Source organism: Eptatretus burgeri, chromosome 10 (assembly GCF_056783735.1).
Source record: "Eptatretus burgeri isolate ZD-2024b chromosome 10, Ebu_testis_v1, whole genome shotgun sequence".
NCBI lineage: Eukaryota > Metazoa > Chordata > Myxini > Myxiniformes > Myxinidae > Eptatretus > Eptatretus burgeri.
In genome coordinates this window covers 56,855,559-56,868,013 of record NC_140970.1, presented here as the reverse complement: position 1 = coordinate 56,868,013, position 12,455 = coordinate 56,855,559, and the positions used below count along the sequence as shown (strand labels likewise).

At 41.8% G+C, this 12,455-nt stretch overlaps 1 protein-coding gene across 1 annotated transcript in view; it reads right to left on the bottom strand.

Moving 5' to 3' along the window:
• LOC147018634 (uncharacterized) overlaps positions 1 to 12,455 on the bottom strand; it is a 195,090-nt gene that overhangs the window by 93,461 nt on the left and 89,174 nt on the right. Inside the window, exons 7-9 of the mRNA XM_085898518.1 lie at positions 7,530 to 7,646; positions 7,294 to 7,357; positions 5,908 to 6,062 (exon numbers count right to left, since the gene is read on the bottom strand). Of these exons, the coding sequence (XP_085754644.1) occupies positions 5,908 to 6,062; positions 7,294 to 7,357; positions 7,530 to 7,646 (336 nt within the window). The remainder of the gene's footprint in view (positions 1 to 5,907; positions 6,063 to 7,293; positions 7,358 to 7,529; positions 7,647 to 12,455) is intronic.

Sequence of the window (12,455 nt, the reverse complement as noted above, 5' to 3'; positions counted from 1 at the left end):
TTAATCATTTGGCATGTTGTGGTCATATCTGTACGCTATTATTGCTTAACATTTCCATCCTGCTTGTATGACCTAATATTACTTATGTATGAATTTGTTCATTCTCGAATAAAACGGCATTATTTGGGAACGTTGTCGTCATGTTAATGTTTGTACGCCCGTCGGCGTGGTACGGGTCACCAAGCGCCTGAACATTAATCGACTCGGCGATTCATACAAGTTAACGACAAAAACAAACGTCCGTGATGTTGAAAACCAGAGAAGTGTGTACAGAGAAATTACACGCTGCGAAGATGGCATGTGCGGGACAACTGAGTGCCATTACTCGCGGGCACGGTGTGGTGAATTGAAGGTCGTGACGTGTGATCACATGTTGCACGGCTCGAGCACGGAATAGATAAAGCTGAGGTTCGGCTCGGTTGGGAATGATTGTCCCAGGGGCATTGTCGTTTACGGCGGCGGTTCACTTGGTGCTCGTTGAATGGTGAGAATTGAGAGTATATCGGACTCCGGGCTTATACTGATTTATTTTGCGGTGATTAGTTGCACGTGTATACCTTACTGCTTATGTACTCCTTGCTGCGCCTGTATTCCCTGGTGTGCCCGTAGAAGCGGCTTCAATCAAATGGAATAAAGCCTACACTCTGAAGGTTCTTCTCTCGTTTTCATTTCAATTTATTCCATTTGGTTTTCTCGGCTCTCTCAACCAACGATGGACAAGATCTACAAACCAGAGAGGTTCGACGCAGACCCAAACGCGACTGACTCAGAAATGAAATGGTCGCATTGGTTCCGTTCCTTCTCACACGATCTGACCATCATCGAAGAGGGAGCCGACAAATTGGCCGCCCGAGTGAATCATGTCTCGCCCAGCGTATACAGGCTCTTCTCGGAGTGTGACACCTACGAAGCAGCGATCGACGTGCTGCAGGCACTCTACGTGAAGCGCAAGAACGAGGTATACATATGACATCTTCTCAACACACGCAAGCAAGCAGCCGGGGAGACAATCGATCAGTTCCTGCAAGCTCTGAAACAGCTGGGAAAAGACGGCAGCTTCCGGGCCGTAAACGCCGAGGAACACCGAAATGAAGCGACCCGGGAGGCATTTATCCAAGGACTAAGATCAGCCCACATACGGCAACGCTTACTAGAGAAAGCGCAACCCACTCTTGAAAAGGTAGTCGATCAGGCTCGAGCGATGGATACGGCTCAGCAGCAATCTGAGTCATTTGGGACACCGATGCTGCTAATGAATGCCGCTACGGTGGAAACTCAAGGAACCCCACAGACACAGACACAGCCTGACACAGGGGATGGAGAAAAACCCGAGGAGTCGGATACCCAGACCTCGTCAAACTCCTCAGCAACTACTCCGGTTGGTAAATGCTTCTGCCTTTGCACCAGAGCCAGTGCGAACAACAATGTCTGCTCTACCCCTTCCCACAGACACAACGACCCTTACCATCTCAACTGTAGGAATTGGGCTGAGTGAATTTATACCAAGGGCACCACCTGTAGCAACTACCCTGGTGCCCTCACTAATGCTGACATCATCTGCTCCATCCTCACATGAGTTAGTCCTGGCCATAGTTGCAGCAGCCATGACAGATTTCGCTGACACAACAAAAACTGGCCTTCAACAAAGATTTACCCCCAGTACAACTTGAGAAGTTTTTTTTTGGAACACCAGACCTGTTCCCTCTCTTTCGTCAACGATTTCATCACCACATAATATCACGGAAGGACCTAGATGACAAGATGGCACGCTACCTACAATTCCTTGGTGGCGAGACAAAGGAGGCAGTTACCGGCTTTGAGGCCATAAGAGGTAGAATACAGCAAGCCTTGCAGATTCCAGAGGAGAGATATGGCCGACCGTGTTTGGTCATGAACTCCTTGATCAGCAACTTAATCAAGGGACCAGCTATACCTAATGGTGACAAAGTCTCCCTCAGAAGGTTCGGTGATCAAACCGCTTTGGCACTGGTAATGTTAAGAGCTATGGATTGCTTGAGTGACATCAATTAAGAAAAAGTGATGGACATGGTGGAGCGACTGCCTAGACACCTTCTGGACAATTTTACCCATCTCTCTCATGATTTGGAGGAAAAGAGCCAACGATTCCCTACTTTTGCTGACATTGTCAAGTTTGTGAACAAGCCACAATGAATCACCCTGTCAACAGCAAATTCATGGAGTCAAACCCTACTTATTCAGTGACGCAAAAAAGGTTGGAATTTAAGACCAATTCACCAAGGACGACGACTACTACTACTACTACTACTACTACTACTACTACTACAACTACTACTACTACTACTACTACTACTACTACTACTACTACTACTACTACTACTACTACTACTACTACTACTACTCAGCGGATGCATCCGAGATTTAGGTGAATGAACATGAACGTGTTCACCAAGAATATGAACGTGTTCACCGAGGCCTAATGAACACACCAAGGCCTACAAAGATGGCTATAAGCAACAACCAAGCCACGTTTGCAGAAAGCCGGAGACAGCCTTACTTCAAAAAGAGAGGGAAGCCTCGAGCATGTCTTTGCTGTTCCCAGAATCATCCTCTGCACATGTGTGATGTAATCAAGGCCAAAACCCTTTGAGAGAAATTCGAATTTGTACGTATCAAAGCCCTATGCCGGAATTGTTTGAAGGACACACCTGTCATTCAGTCTGGTGTTACCACGAAGCACGTCACTGGAGTATGCCTCAGCTCTTTCAGATGCAACATATCCGGATGTGGTGCTCCTCACCACACTCTTGCTTATCCCTGAATCCCAGCCCAGAGCCACCAACAGGACCACAGAAGGCCTTATCCCAGGGTCCAAAGCAAATGGCCTTGCTACTTCTTGTGGTACTGCTGCCATTAAAGGTTCAGGAACAGAACTACTTCAAGTTATACTGCTACGAGTGGTTGCTAAAAATGGGAATACTACCAACACATACGTGATGCTCGACTCAGGACCTGAGATAACGGTTATGTACCCCTCCTTAGTCAAACAGTTAGACTTGAGAGGGAAATCACCTAGTTCTTTCGACATTGAGTAAATATGATGAACAGCATCAAGGAGAAAGGGTCAGTATCGCTGTGGAGTTGTTTATCAACAACAAACTGTCAATTGGATTTATATCATGTATGGTCAGAAAGGGACTTGCAAATTACCTTATGTCACCAGCTCGTTATCAAGAACAAGAGGCACTGGCCCCACCTGCAAGGCGTTCCACTGCCTGAAGTTGACTGAAAGAAGATTTCTATGATAAATGGCACCAATGTTCCTGAGGCATTTATCTCACTGGAGGTTCACTGTGGTGGGCCAAGTCATCCAATAGCCACCCAGTCCTGCCTTGGATTTTTTCTTCTTGGCTGCATGGAAGGTGAACCAAAGCGACAACACCACAATGTTCACCACATTCACACAACAACAGACAACATCACCCTTAACAAGCAGGTGGAGGAATTCTGAGAGTATGGGAGCGACTCTTCAGGAGTGATAGAAGAATGATGAAGGCTATCCTAGGTCACCCTTATGCCTTTGTCAGTTGAGAAACTCTTCAAACAGTGTTTGCTGAGGTAGTAAGGATAATAAATTCTCGTCCACTGTGTCCAAGCAGCGATGACTCGAATGACTGGGTGCCAAAAAACCTTGTCACCTTCTCCAGGAATGCCAATGTCTAGCCATTCCACCAGGAACCTTCGACGATAAGGAGGTACATTCACGCAAGCAGTGGCATAGGGGCCAGATCCTTTCAAACCACTTCTGGACCAGATGAGTGCGCAAATACCTTCCTCTGTTGCAGGAAAGAAAGAAATGGATCCTGGAGAGACGCAACTTGGCAGTCAATGACCGAGTCCTCCTTATCAATGATAATATATCCCACGGACATTGGCATCTAGGCCGAGTAACGAGGGTATTCCCTGGCGCTGATGGGTTTGTATGAACAGCTGAAGTCAAGGCCAAGAGCTCGGGGCTGATACGATCTATCAACAAGTTATGTCTGCTGGTGGAAGCAACTCAAGATGATGGAAGAAGACCCTCACACGGACATTATACACTTCAAGGAATATATATGCATGCATGTGTGTGAGTGTTGTGAACGTGTCTCTTTGTTTAACTTTCTTAAAATGTTGAACGACCCCTGAGCTCATTCACACGGGGGCCATGTTGAGGAGAGGCAACACCTGTTGAGGCTCAGCAACAACAACAACTACAATATCAATGGCAACAGCGTGAACAACAACAACATTTCCTGCCTTTGGCGCCATTTTCGTTTCATACTATATCTGCCGTGTCACGCAACGTTCCTGCTCTTGAGCATTGCAAACCTCCGTTTATCTGTTTTATCCTTTCCGTTGATCATTCACTCATTCTTCTGATATGAACACTTGGTAGCTTATTATCCTGTGCTGAAAATACCTCTCTGTAACACTTTCATCGTTTGGCATGTTGTCGTTGTAGTTGTATCTGTACACTTTATTGCGAGATATTTCCATACTGCTTGTATCAAAAAATATTCCTTATGTATGATGATGTTCATTCTAAAATAAAACAACATTCTTTGGGAAAGTTGTCATCATGTTCATGTTCATTCACCTGTCGGCGTGGTACAGGTCACCAAGTGTCTGTACAACTTGGCTCAGCACACTCGATTGGAAAGTACCCATACACTCTAGCATTTTTACTCACAATATGTAATACCTTCATGTGTGTGTGTGTGTGTGTGTGTACGTGTGTGTACGTGTGTGTGTACGTGTGTGTACGTGTGTGTGTACGTGTGTGTGTACGTGTGTGTGTACGTGTGCGTGTACGTGTGCGTGTACGTGTGTGTGTACGTGTGTGTGTGCGTACGTGTGTGTACGTGTGTGTGTGCGTGTGTGTGTGCGTGTGTGTGTACGCGTGTGTACGCGTGCGTGCGTGTGTGCGTGCGTGTGTGTGTATACGTGTGTGTGTACGTGTGTGTGTACGTGTGTGTGTACGTGTGTGTGTGTACGTGTGTGTGTACGTGTGACAAGCCTTCGACTAAATTTTTTTTTTTTTAAGTAAATAACTTCTGCATACAACTCTTGACGAACCGGCACCACTCAAGTCCAGCAGATACCGGATAACAAAGCTTTACCTGCAATTCCATTGGAATAAAATAATGCTTTCAAAAGTCATATTTTAAAAAAAATCCATGTTTAGCACCGTTGATGGTGTCTTATACACCACCTAATTTAACGTGTCCAATTACTGCCAGGCGGGAGGGTTTTAAAAGTGTCAAAAAGGTGATTTGTGCTCTGCAATGTTCAAGTATATAATTCAACGAAAATAAAATCGACTTCAAAGGTCGAAGAAAATTTTTTTGGACGTTGACTTTCCGCTGTCGATGCCATTATCTTATACACCACCATATTTAACAGGTAGTATTTGTTACTCATTCTGTTATATGTGTCCATTACGATGTCTTTGAAAACAGTAAATTTCCTGTTTGGAATTACTTTCAATTTTGTTTGACTGTCAGACAGGCAGAAAGAGTAAAAATATTATCTCACTCCTCCCTGCGCATGTGCAATCAGGATGAACTCAGAGCCAAAGTACTGCTCAACTACAGGTTCATCATCCAATTCATGTTCCGATTTTTTCAAAGTATAACATTCAATTGAAACCAAGTTGTTCCTCAACAGAGAGGAGAGACAGAAATTAACCAATTGCTTAACCCCACTTTTCACTTTGCGTACGAGGGCTAACTACGAAATTAGTAAAGCGATGAAAACTCCGATGTGTGAAAACAAACCTCTGACATCATACAGCAAACAACCCCATTTTCATAACAATGTAACAAGTTTGTTTATAAATTACTTGAACCTCATCATCACAACATCACACTGGAAATGTGTACTCACCGCAGAAACCCGATCAACTTGATTGTCATCCTCAATTGTTATTCCCTCCTGTTTTTCCAACTTCAGTTCAATGTTTCCCTTCATTATTTTACTCTCTTGCTCTTCAATTGAAGAACTCAAAGAAACATACTCTTCATCTTCTTGTGTCTCGTCATCTAAACATCAAAATATGTTGGAAGAGAACTCCTCAGAAATTAAGCTATGAACAGATTCCATGAAAAACTAAAAGGGCACAAGGTTGAGCACATACCTCCGCCACACAACGCCTGTTCCACAAGAACATCTCGGACCCAATGAATTTTTTAAATAACATGCATATGTATCGTTTTTGGCCCTATCACTCAATGGTGAAGAATCACTTTGAAAATTAAACAACTCTCGTATCCAGATTCGGGTTTAGATCTTCACCAAAATCAAATCAATTCGTCTATGCCACACACCCAACGTGTCCACCAAGTTTCGGCCGAATCCGTCCACAGCTTTTTGAGATATCATGCTCTATATCGGTTCAGCACCATCTCTCAATGGTGAAGAATCACTTAAAAAATTTAATAACTCTCATATCCAGATTCGATTCAGATCTTCACCAAAATTTAATCAATACGTCTATGCCACACACCCAACGTGTCCACCAAGTTTCGGCTGAATCCGTCCACAGATTTTTGAGATATTGTGCTATATATCAGTTTAGCACCATCTCTCAATGGTGAAGAATCACTTAAAAAAAATCGAGTAGTCGGATCTGGATCCAGATTGTCACCAAAATCTAATCAATTCGTCCTTGTCACACCCCAAACATGTCCACAAAATTTCATCCAAATCCATCCACAAATTTTTACGATATCCTGTACACAGACCAACAAACAAACAGCAGGAAATGGGTGAAAACATAACGTCCTTCACCGTCCGTGGCAGAGTAACAAATGGTTAAATAGCACAAATGTGTACATTGCGAGTTATAAACATGTACGAGTCAATCCTGGGAATCTGATTTGCTTGTAGGCAGAAGAAACGTTGTGACTTGTTGGGGTGGTTTTCATCTGCATTTGAACAAGTAGAGTGAGCGTTTGTTGGGCTCTCCAATTGGTGATGTTTCCGTGTGACGAGATTGAAGAAATGCATTTCAGGGTGAACATGCCAGCTTGCAAATTACAATGGTTTCTCTGGAACAATCCAAACCAGACACGAAAGGTACAGTGGAATGATTCTGTATAATAACTGGAGAGATGGTTTTACTGCTGCTTTAATTTTACTGAATCGAAATCTGCCAAACTCTGGATGGTATAATTTGTCCCAACAACTGAATGATAGAATTTTGTGGAATACATAAAATTGTAAAATATTGGTAAAGTTAGAAACTTCAGATTTTTTTTGATTTTTTTTTACCTTCATCTGCGAGTTTCTGCACCGTTTCAAAATCCCTGATCATCCATGGATGGTGAATAATATCCTGGAAAACAAAATTCTGTACATTTACCAGCTGAAATTGAATGAATTAAACACACCCTCTTCATCCATGTGCAAAAACTCAAAAGCATACCACACCAGGATTTGGTGAGTTTGAAGAAGCGTTTTATTAAAAAGCAAATCATTAATAATTTTGGTGTGAAATGGCCACCCACCTTCATTGAGAGCCGTATTTGTGGGTTCATACAAAGCATGCCTTTCAAAAGAGATATGCAGGAATCTTCAATATTTTCTGGGGACTTGTAATTAGGAGAGATATTTCGCTGAATTTTCTGGGGAGGGCATAAACAGGGGTGGGAGGGTAAGAAAACGATTCGGAACATTATCTGTCACCATTTCTAACATGCGTGAAACGGATCTCAACAAGAAGTCATCAAAATTGTTACAAAATCATATAAAATATAATTGTGCTGTCGGTGAAAGTTGAGTGCACCATTTCATCAGAGTATTATAATCCAGTAACAACATATAATTGTCAGGTAACCTTCGACCAGATAACTGGAGCTGTGGGTGGAAAGGTTTTTTGCAGTGGTAAAATAATTGTTTTTCGCAAAAGGAATTCAGGGCTGTTGATTGAAGAAAGTGTGTTTGTTCAAGTGTTCAAGTGGCTTGATAAAGGTCATAATGAACTTTTGCCAAGGCTGCCAGAGACATCAGGAAGAACTTTGGAATTCACAACAACTCGAGATAAGAGAGCCAGGCGGTGCCAGAACTGTAGTCATTGGCTTTGTTGAGACATATAAATTGCTTACAGTTTGAGTCGGAGGGGTAGGAGAGAGATAAACTTGAGAACCGAGAGAGGGAACGTCTGTGTGCGGCATTTTCTGAGGCAGAAGTCATTTAAAAAAAAAAACAGTTCATCCACTAAAGAGAGAATCTGGAGACTTCTGCATGCGAACCAGGACTGGGTCCGCAACTTCATTCCCCGATTTCAAATCGATTTCACACTGCTGTACGTTGAACGTTCCTCATGATTTGTAATTGTTTTATATGCTGCCTTGCTGTGGTCTCAGCGATGACTTTAAAACATTCATTTTTCGCTGACTGCATCGAGACGGAAGCCTGCCTGCCTGTTCCTTCATTCTCGCCACACCTTTAGCCAGTATATATGGTCCTTAACAGCATACAGTTCCGAATTCACTCAACTCCTTCTCTGGACTCAGGTTCATCTGCACACTACAGTATCTGCAAAGCTCACCCTCTAAAGACGTTTTGCAACAAGACTGGCTGGTCAGATTCCTTCGCACATCCACTACACAAACTTTTCAAACATGCTCACAGTCAACCCTTCATCCATTTGTAACCAGCTGAAGCTTATTTTACAAAGTAATTACCTCATGAAGTTGCCATCTTGAAAGTCATGAGATAATTCAAAGCTGCATTGAAATCTTTGAAATTTGTAGTCTATTACTTTGGGAAATTATGGGAAAATCATGATGGGTTATTTTTAATCAGTATTAGTGTTTTAAAGGAAGACTGGAGGGATTAAAAAAATATTACTGGTTAAATATCCTTCTGCCTCCTGTCGTACAATGATTTCAATGGTAAAACAATAAACAGCATAAATTGGGGTGCTTAAATCTTTTCTGCCGTGACATTCTCTGGCTAAGTGGTGCACTTGGCCCGGTTTCTTGAGGTGGACGCGTAATAATTATCATTTGGACTATAAAGGTGACTTGAAGATAATTTGCATGTTACTTGGACAACAGTCAGGCGACACAAAGTTTCCTTGTTTCTTGTGTGAGTGGGATAGTCGAGCCAAGGACCTCCATTGGTCTCAAAAACAATGGCCAAGTAGGGATACACTTACACCAGGGACAAAGAACATCCTTCAAGAAAGCTTGATGAATCTGAAAAGGGTTCTTTTGCCTCCTCTACATATAAAACTTGGCCTGATGAAGCAATTTGTAAAAGCTTTGCCACAGGATGCAGAAGGCTTCAAGTATTTGCATAGTACGTTTCCTGCTCTATCAGATGCCAAGGTTCAAGAGGGTGTATTTGTTGGACCAGATAAAAGAAAACTCGTCAAGGATGAAAATTTTGAAAACTCTCTAAGTGATCCTGAAAAAGATGCATGGATTAGTTTTAAAGATGTGATGAAGAACTTCTTGGGTAATTACAAGGATCCAAACTACAAAGGCATCGTGGGAAGAATGCGAGAAAAGTTTGAGGCCTTAGGATGTAAAATGAGCCTTAAAGTTCATTTCCTTCATGCCCATTTGGATTACTTTCCGGAAAATCGAGGGGATGTGAGTGAAGAACAAGGGGAAAGGTTTCATCAAGATATGAAGGAGATGGAAAGAAGATATCAGGGAAGATGGAATGTCAGTATGATGGCCGACTACTGCTGGATGTTGCATCGTGAAAGTCCACCAAATGCTCACAAACGAAAAAGTTCCAGGTGTAGTTTTCAAGTGAGAAAGAAGAGATTTTGAGGTGCTGAACCTAAAAAAATGATTGGAGCACTTGTAAAGAATCTATTGTCTTACTTTTTAATTGCATTTGTGCCATTTCTCTTTGCTAAATAGAGTACCAAATTTATTTTTATTAGTTTCATTTTGTCTTACCATATGCGAATTTACCTAAAATTCTTGTATATTTCATAATCAATTTGTAAGAAAACCTTACGTGATGGAGAAAAACTGTTTTGATATTTCGAAGTAGCACCCCAAAAATATATATAGTAACATAAAATTATCATTTGGAAACTATTTTTTTAAAGTTCCATTTTGCAGACCTGTGTAATCATTGAGTGAACATCAAATTGAAATGGGGTTTAAAATAAATGGCAAATTATTTTCAGTTGGGTGTGCCCAGTTCGGTCAATAACAGCATATACAGTGCCTATAGAAAGTCTCCACCCCCTTTCAAAATCTTCACCTTTTGTTACCTTATAGCATGGAATTAAATTGCATTAAATCAGACGTTTTCATCTTTATTTAAACATCCCAACCCACAACTTCAAAGTCAAAAATAAATTCAACAAATTTCAGAAAATTATTGAAAATACAAAACTACAATATTTTGGTTGGATAAGTGTCCACCTCCTGTTATAATCGAAATTGTAAATTAGCCCAGGTGTAACGAATCGCCTTCAAAATCACAAACCAAATTAATTGGCCTCCACCTGTGTTAAATTGTCGTGATTCTGATTATTTCAGAATATAATCAGTTGTTCCTGTAGTTTTTCTTTGCTGTATCGTGCATTCCACAGTGAAAACCCAACCATGAGCACCAAGGAGCTTTCAAAAGACCTCTGGGATAAAGTTGTGGAAAGGCACAGATGAGGGGATGGGATAAAAAATATATATTTTAAAGGACTTGAATATCCCTTGGAGCACAGTCAAGACAATCATTATGAAGTGGAAAACGTATGGTACCACCAAGACCGTGCCTAAATCAGGCTGTCCCTCCAAAATGGCTGAACAAGTTAGGAGAAGGCTGATCAGAGAGGCCACCAAGAGGCCAATGGCAACTTTGAAAGAGCTACACGCCTTTATGGCAAAGAGTGGTCACTGTGTGCATATGACAACAATATCCCAAGCACTCAATAAGTCTGGCCTGTATGGTAGGGTGGCAAGAAGGAAGCCAATACTCAAAACAGCCAACCTTGAGTCCTGTTTGAGGCATGCAAAAAACCACTCTGGAGATTCCTGAAGCCATGGGGCAAAAAGTTTTGTGGTCTGACGAAACCAACATGGAACTTTTTGGCCGAAATGAAAAACGTTATGTTTGGCACAAACCTAACACAGCACATCAGGCAAAGAACACCATCCCTACTGTGAAGCATGGTGGTGGCAGCATCATGTTTTGGGAATGTTTCTCATCAGCAGGGACTGGGGCATTTGTTTGTATAGAAGGGAAAATGGATTGAGCAAAATGCAGAAAAATCCTCAAAGAAAACATGCTGCCCTCCACTAGAAAGCTGAAATTGGCACAAAAGTTCATCTTTCAGCATGGCGATGATCCAAAGCACAGAGCCAAAGCTACACTGGAGTGGCTAAGGAACAAAAATATATATCCTTGAGTGGTCCAGTCAGAGTCCTGACCAAAATCCAATTGAAAATCTGTGGCATGACTTGAAGTTTGCTGTCCATCAACACTCCCCCGCAACTTGACTGAGCTTGAACAGTTTTATACAGAAGAATGGGCAAATATTGCCCAATCAAGGTGTGAATAGTTGGTAGAAGTAGTAGATTAATGGGGTTTCTAGTGCAGTCATTCAAATGAATGGGGGGGGGGGGGTGGGGTGGGGGAAGGGGGAACTCTCTGATTTAAGGTTAAAAAGCCTGAAGCAGGAGTCTGATTTTGTCCTCATTTACCCCATGCAAATGAATGGGGGAAAAACTCTTATTTAACCCCTAAACCTCAAAATAGGAGACTGGGATAATACAAATGAATTGAAAAAAAAACTCTCTCTCAAGGCTCAAAAGCTCGAACCAGGAGTTTAATCTCTGCCCCCTTCCCCTCCTCCACCCTCCAACCCCCCAATGCTAAATTGGGACTAACTTAAGGGACTGACTTAAATTGGGATTATAATTAAGATCTCTGTCCCATTGAGACACTGATTAAAACAACATTTCTTTTATATTATCATTCCATTCAAAGAGTGAGCCAATGAATATTTGTCCATGTTCTACTTCAGGTAATAAATTACTTTTCCTATTACATTCATCACCATCGAGTATATTCACAAATATTATTTTAGAACTTAGTTCTTGGTCTAAATATCTTTAAGCAGAGATAAAATGATAAACTTCTCTTAATGTTCTTGTTTGACCACCTCCTGAGCCTCAAGATTATTTTTCATAAGCCACGTCCTTTTTCTTAAGCCACGCCCACTTTTCACAAACCCGCCCACTTTTATTAAGCCCCACCCTCTTTTGTGAGTACCACCTACTCTTACATCATTTCCAGAAAATCTCTGACTCACAAACAATTCATTAGAAAATTCTAGAATGTTATATGCCCAGGGAATTTCCAAAGGAAATCACACCCACCAGTCTTTCTATATAAAGGCTTGAAACACAGACTGAATTTAAACATATTTTTACTTTTACTGAGAATGGACTGCTGTACTG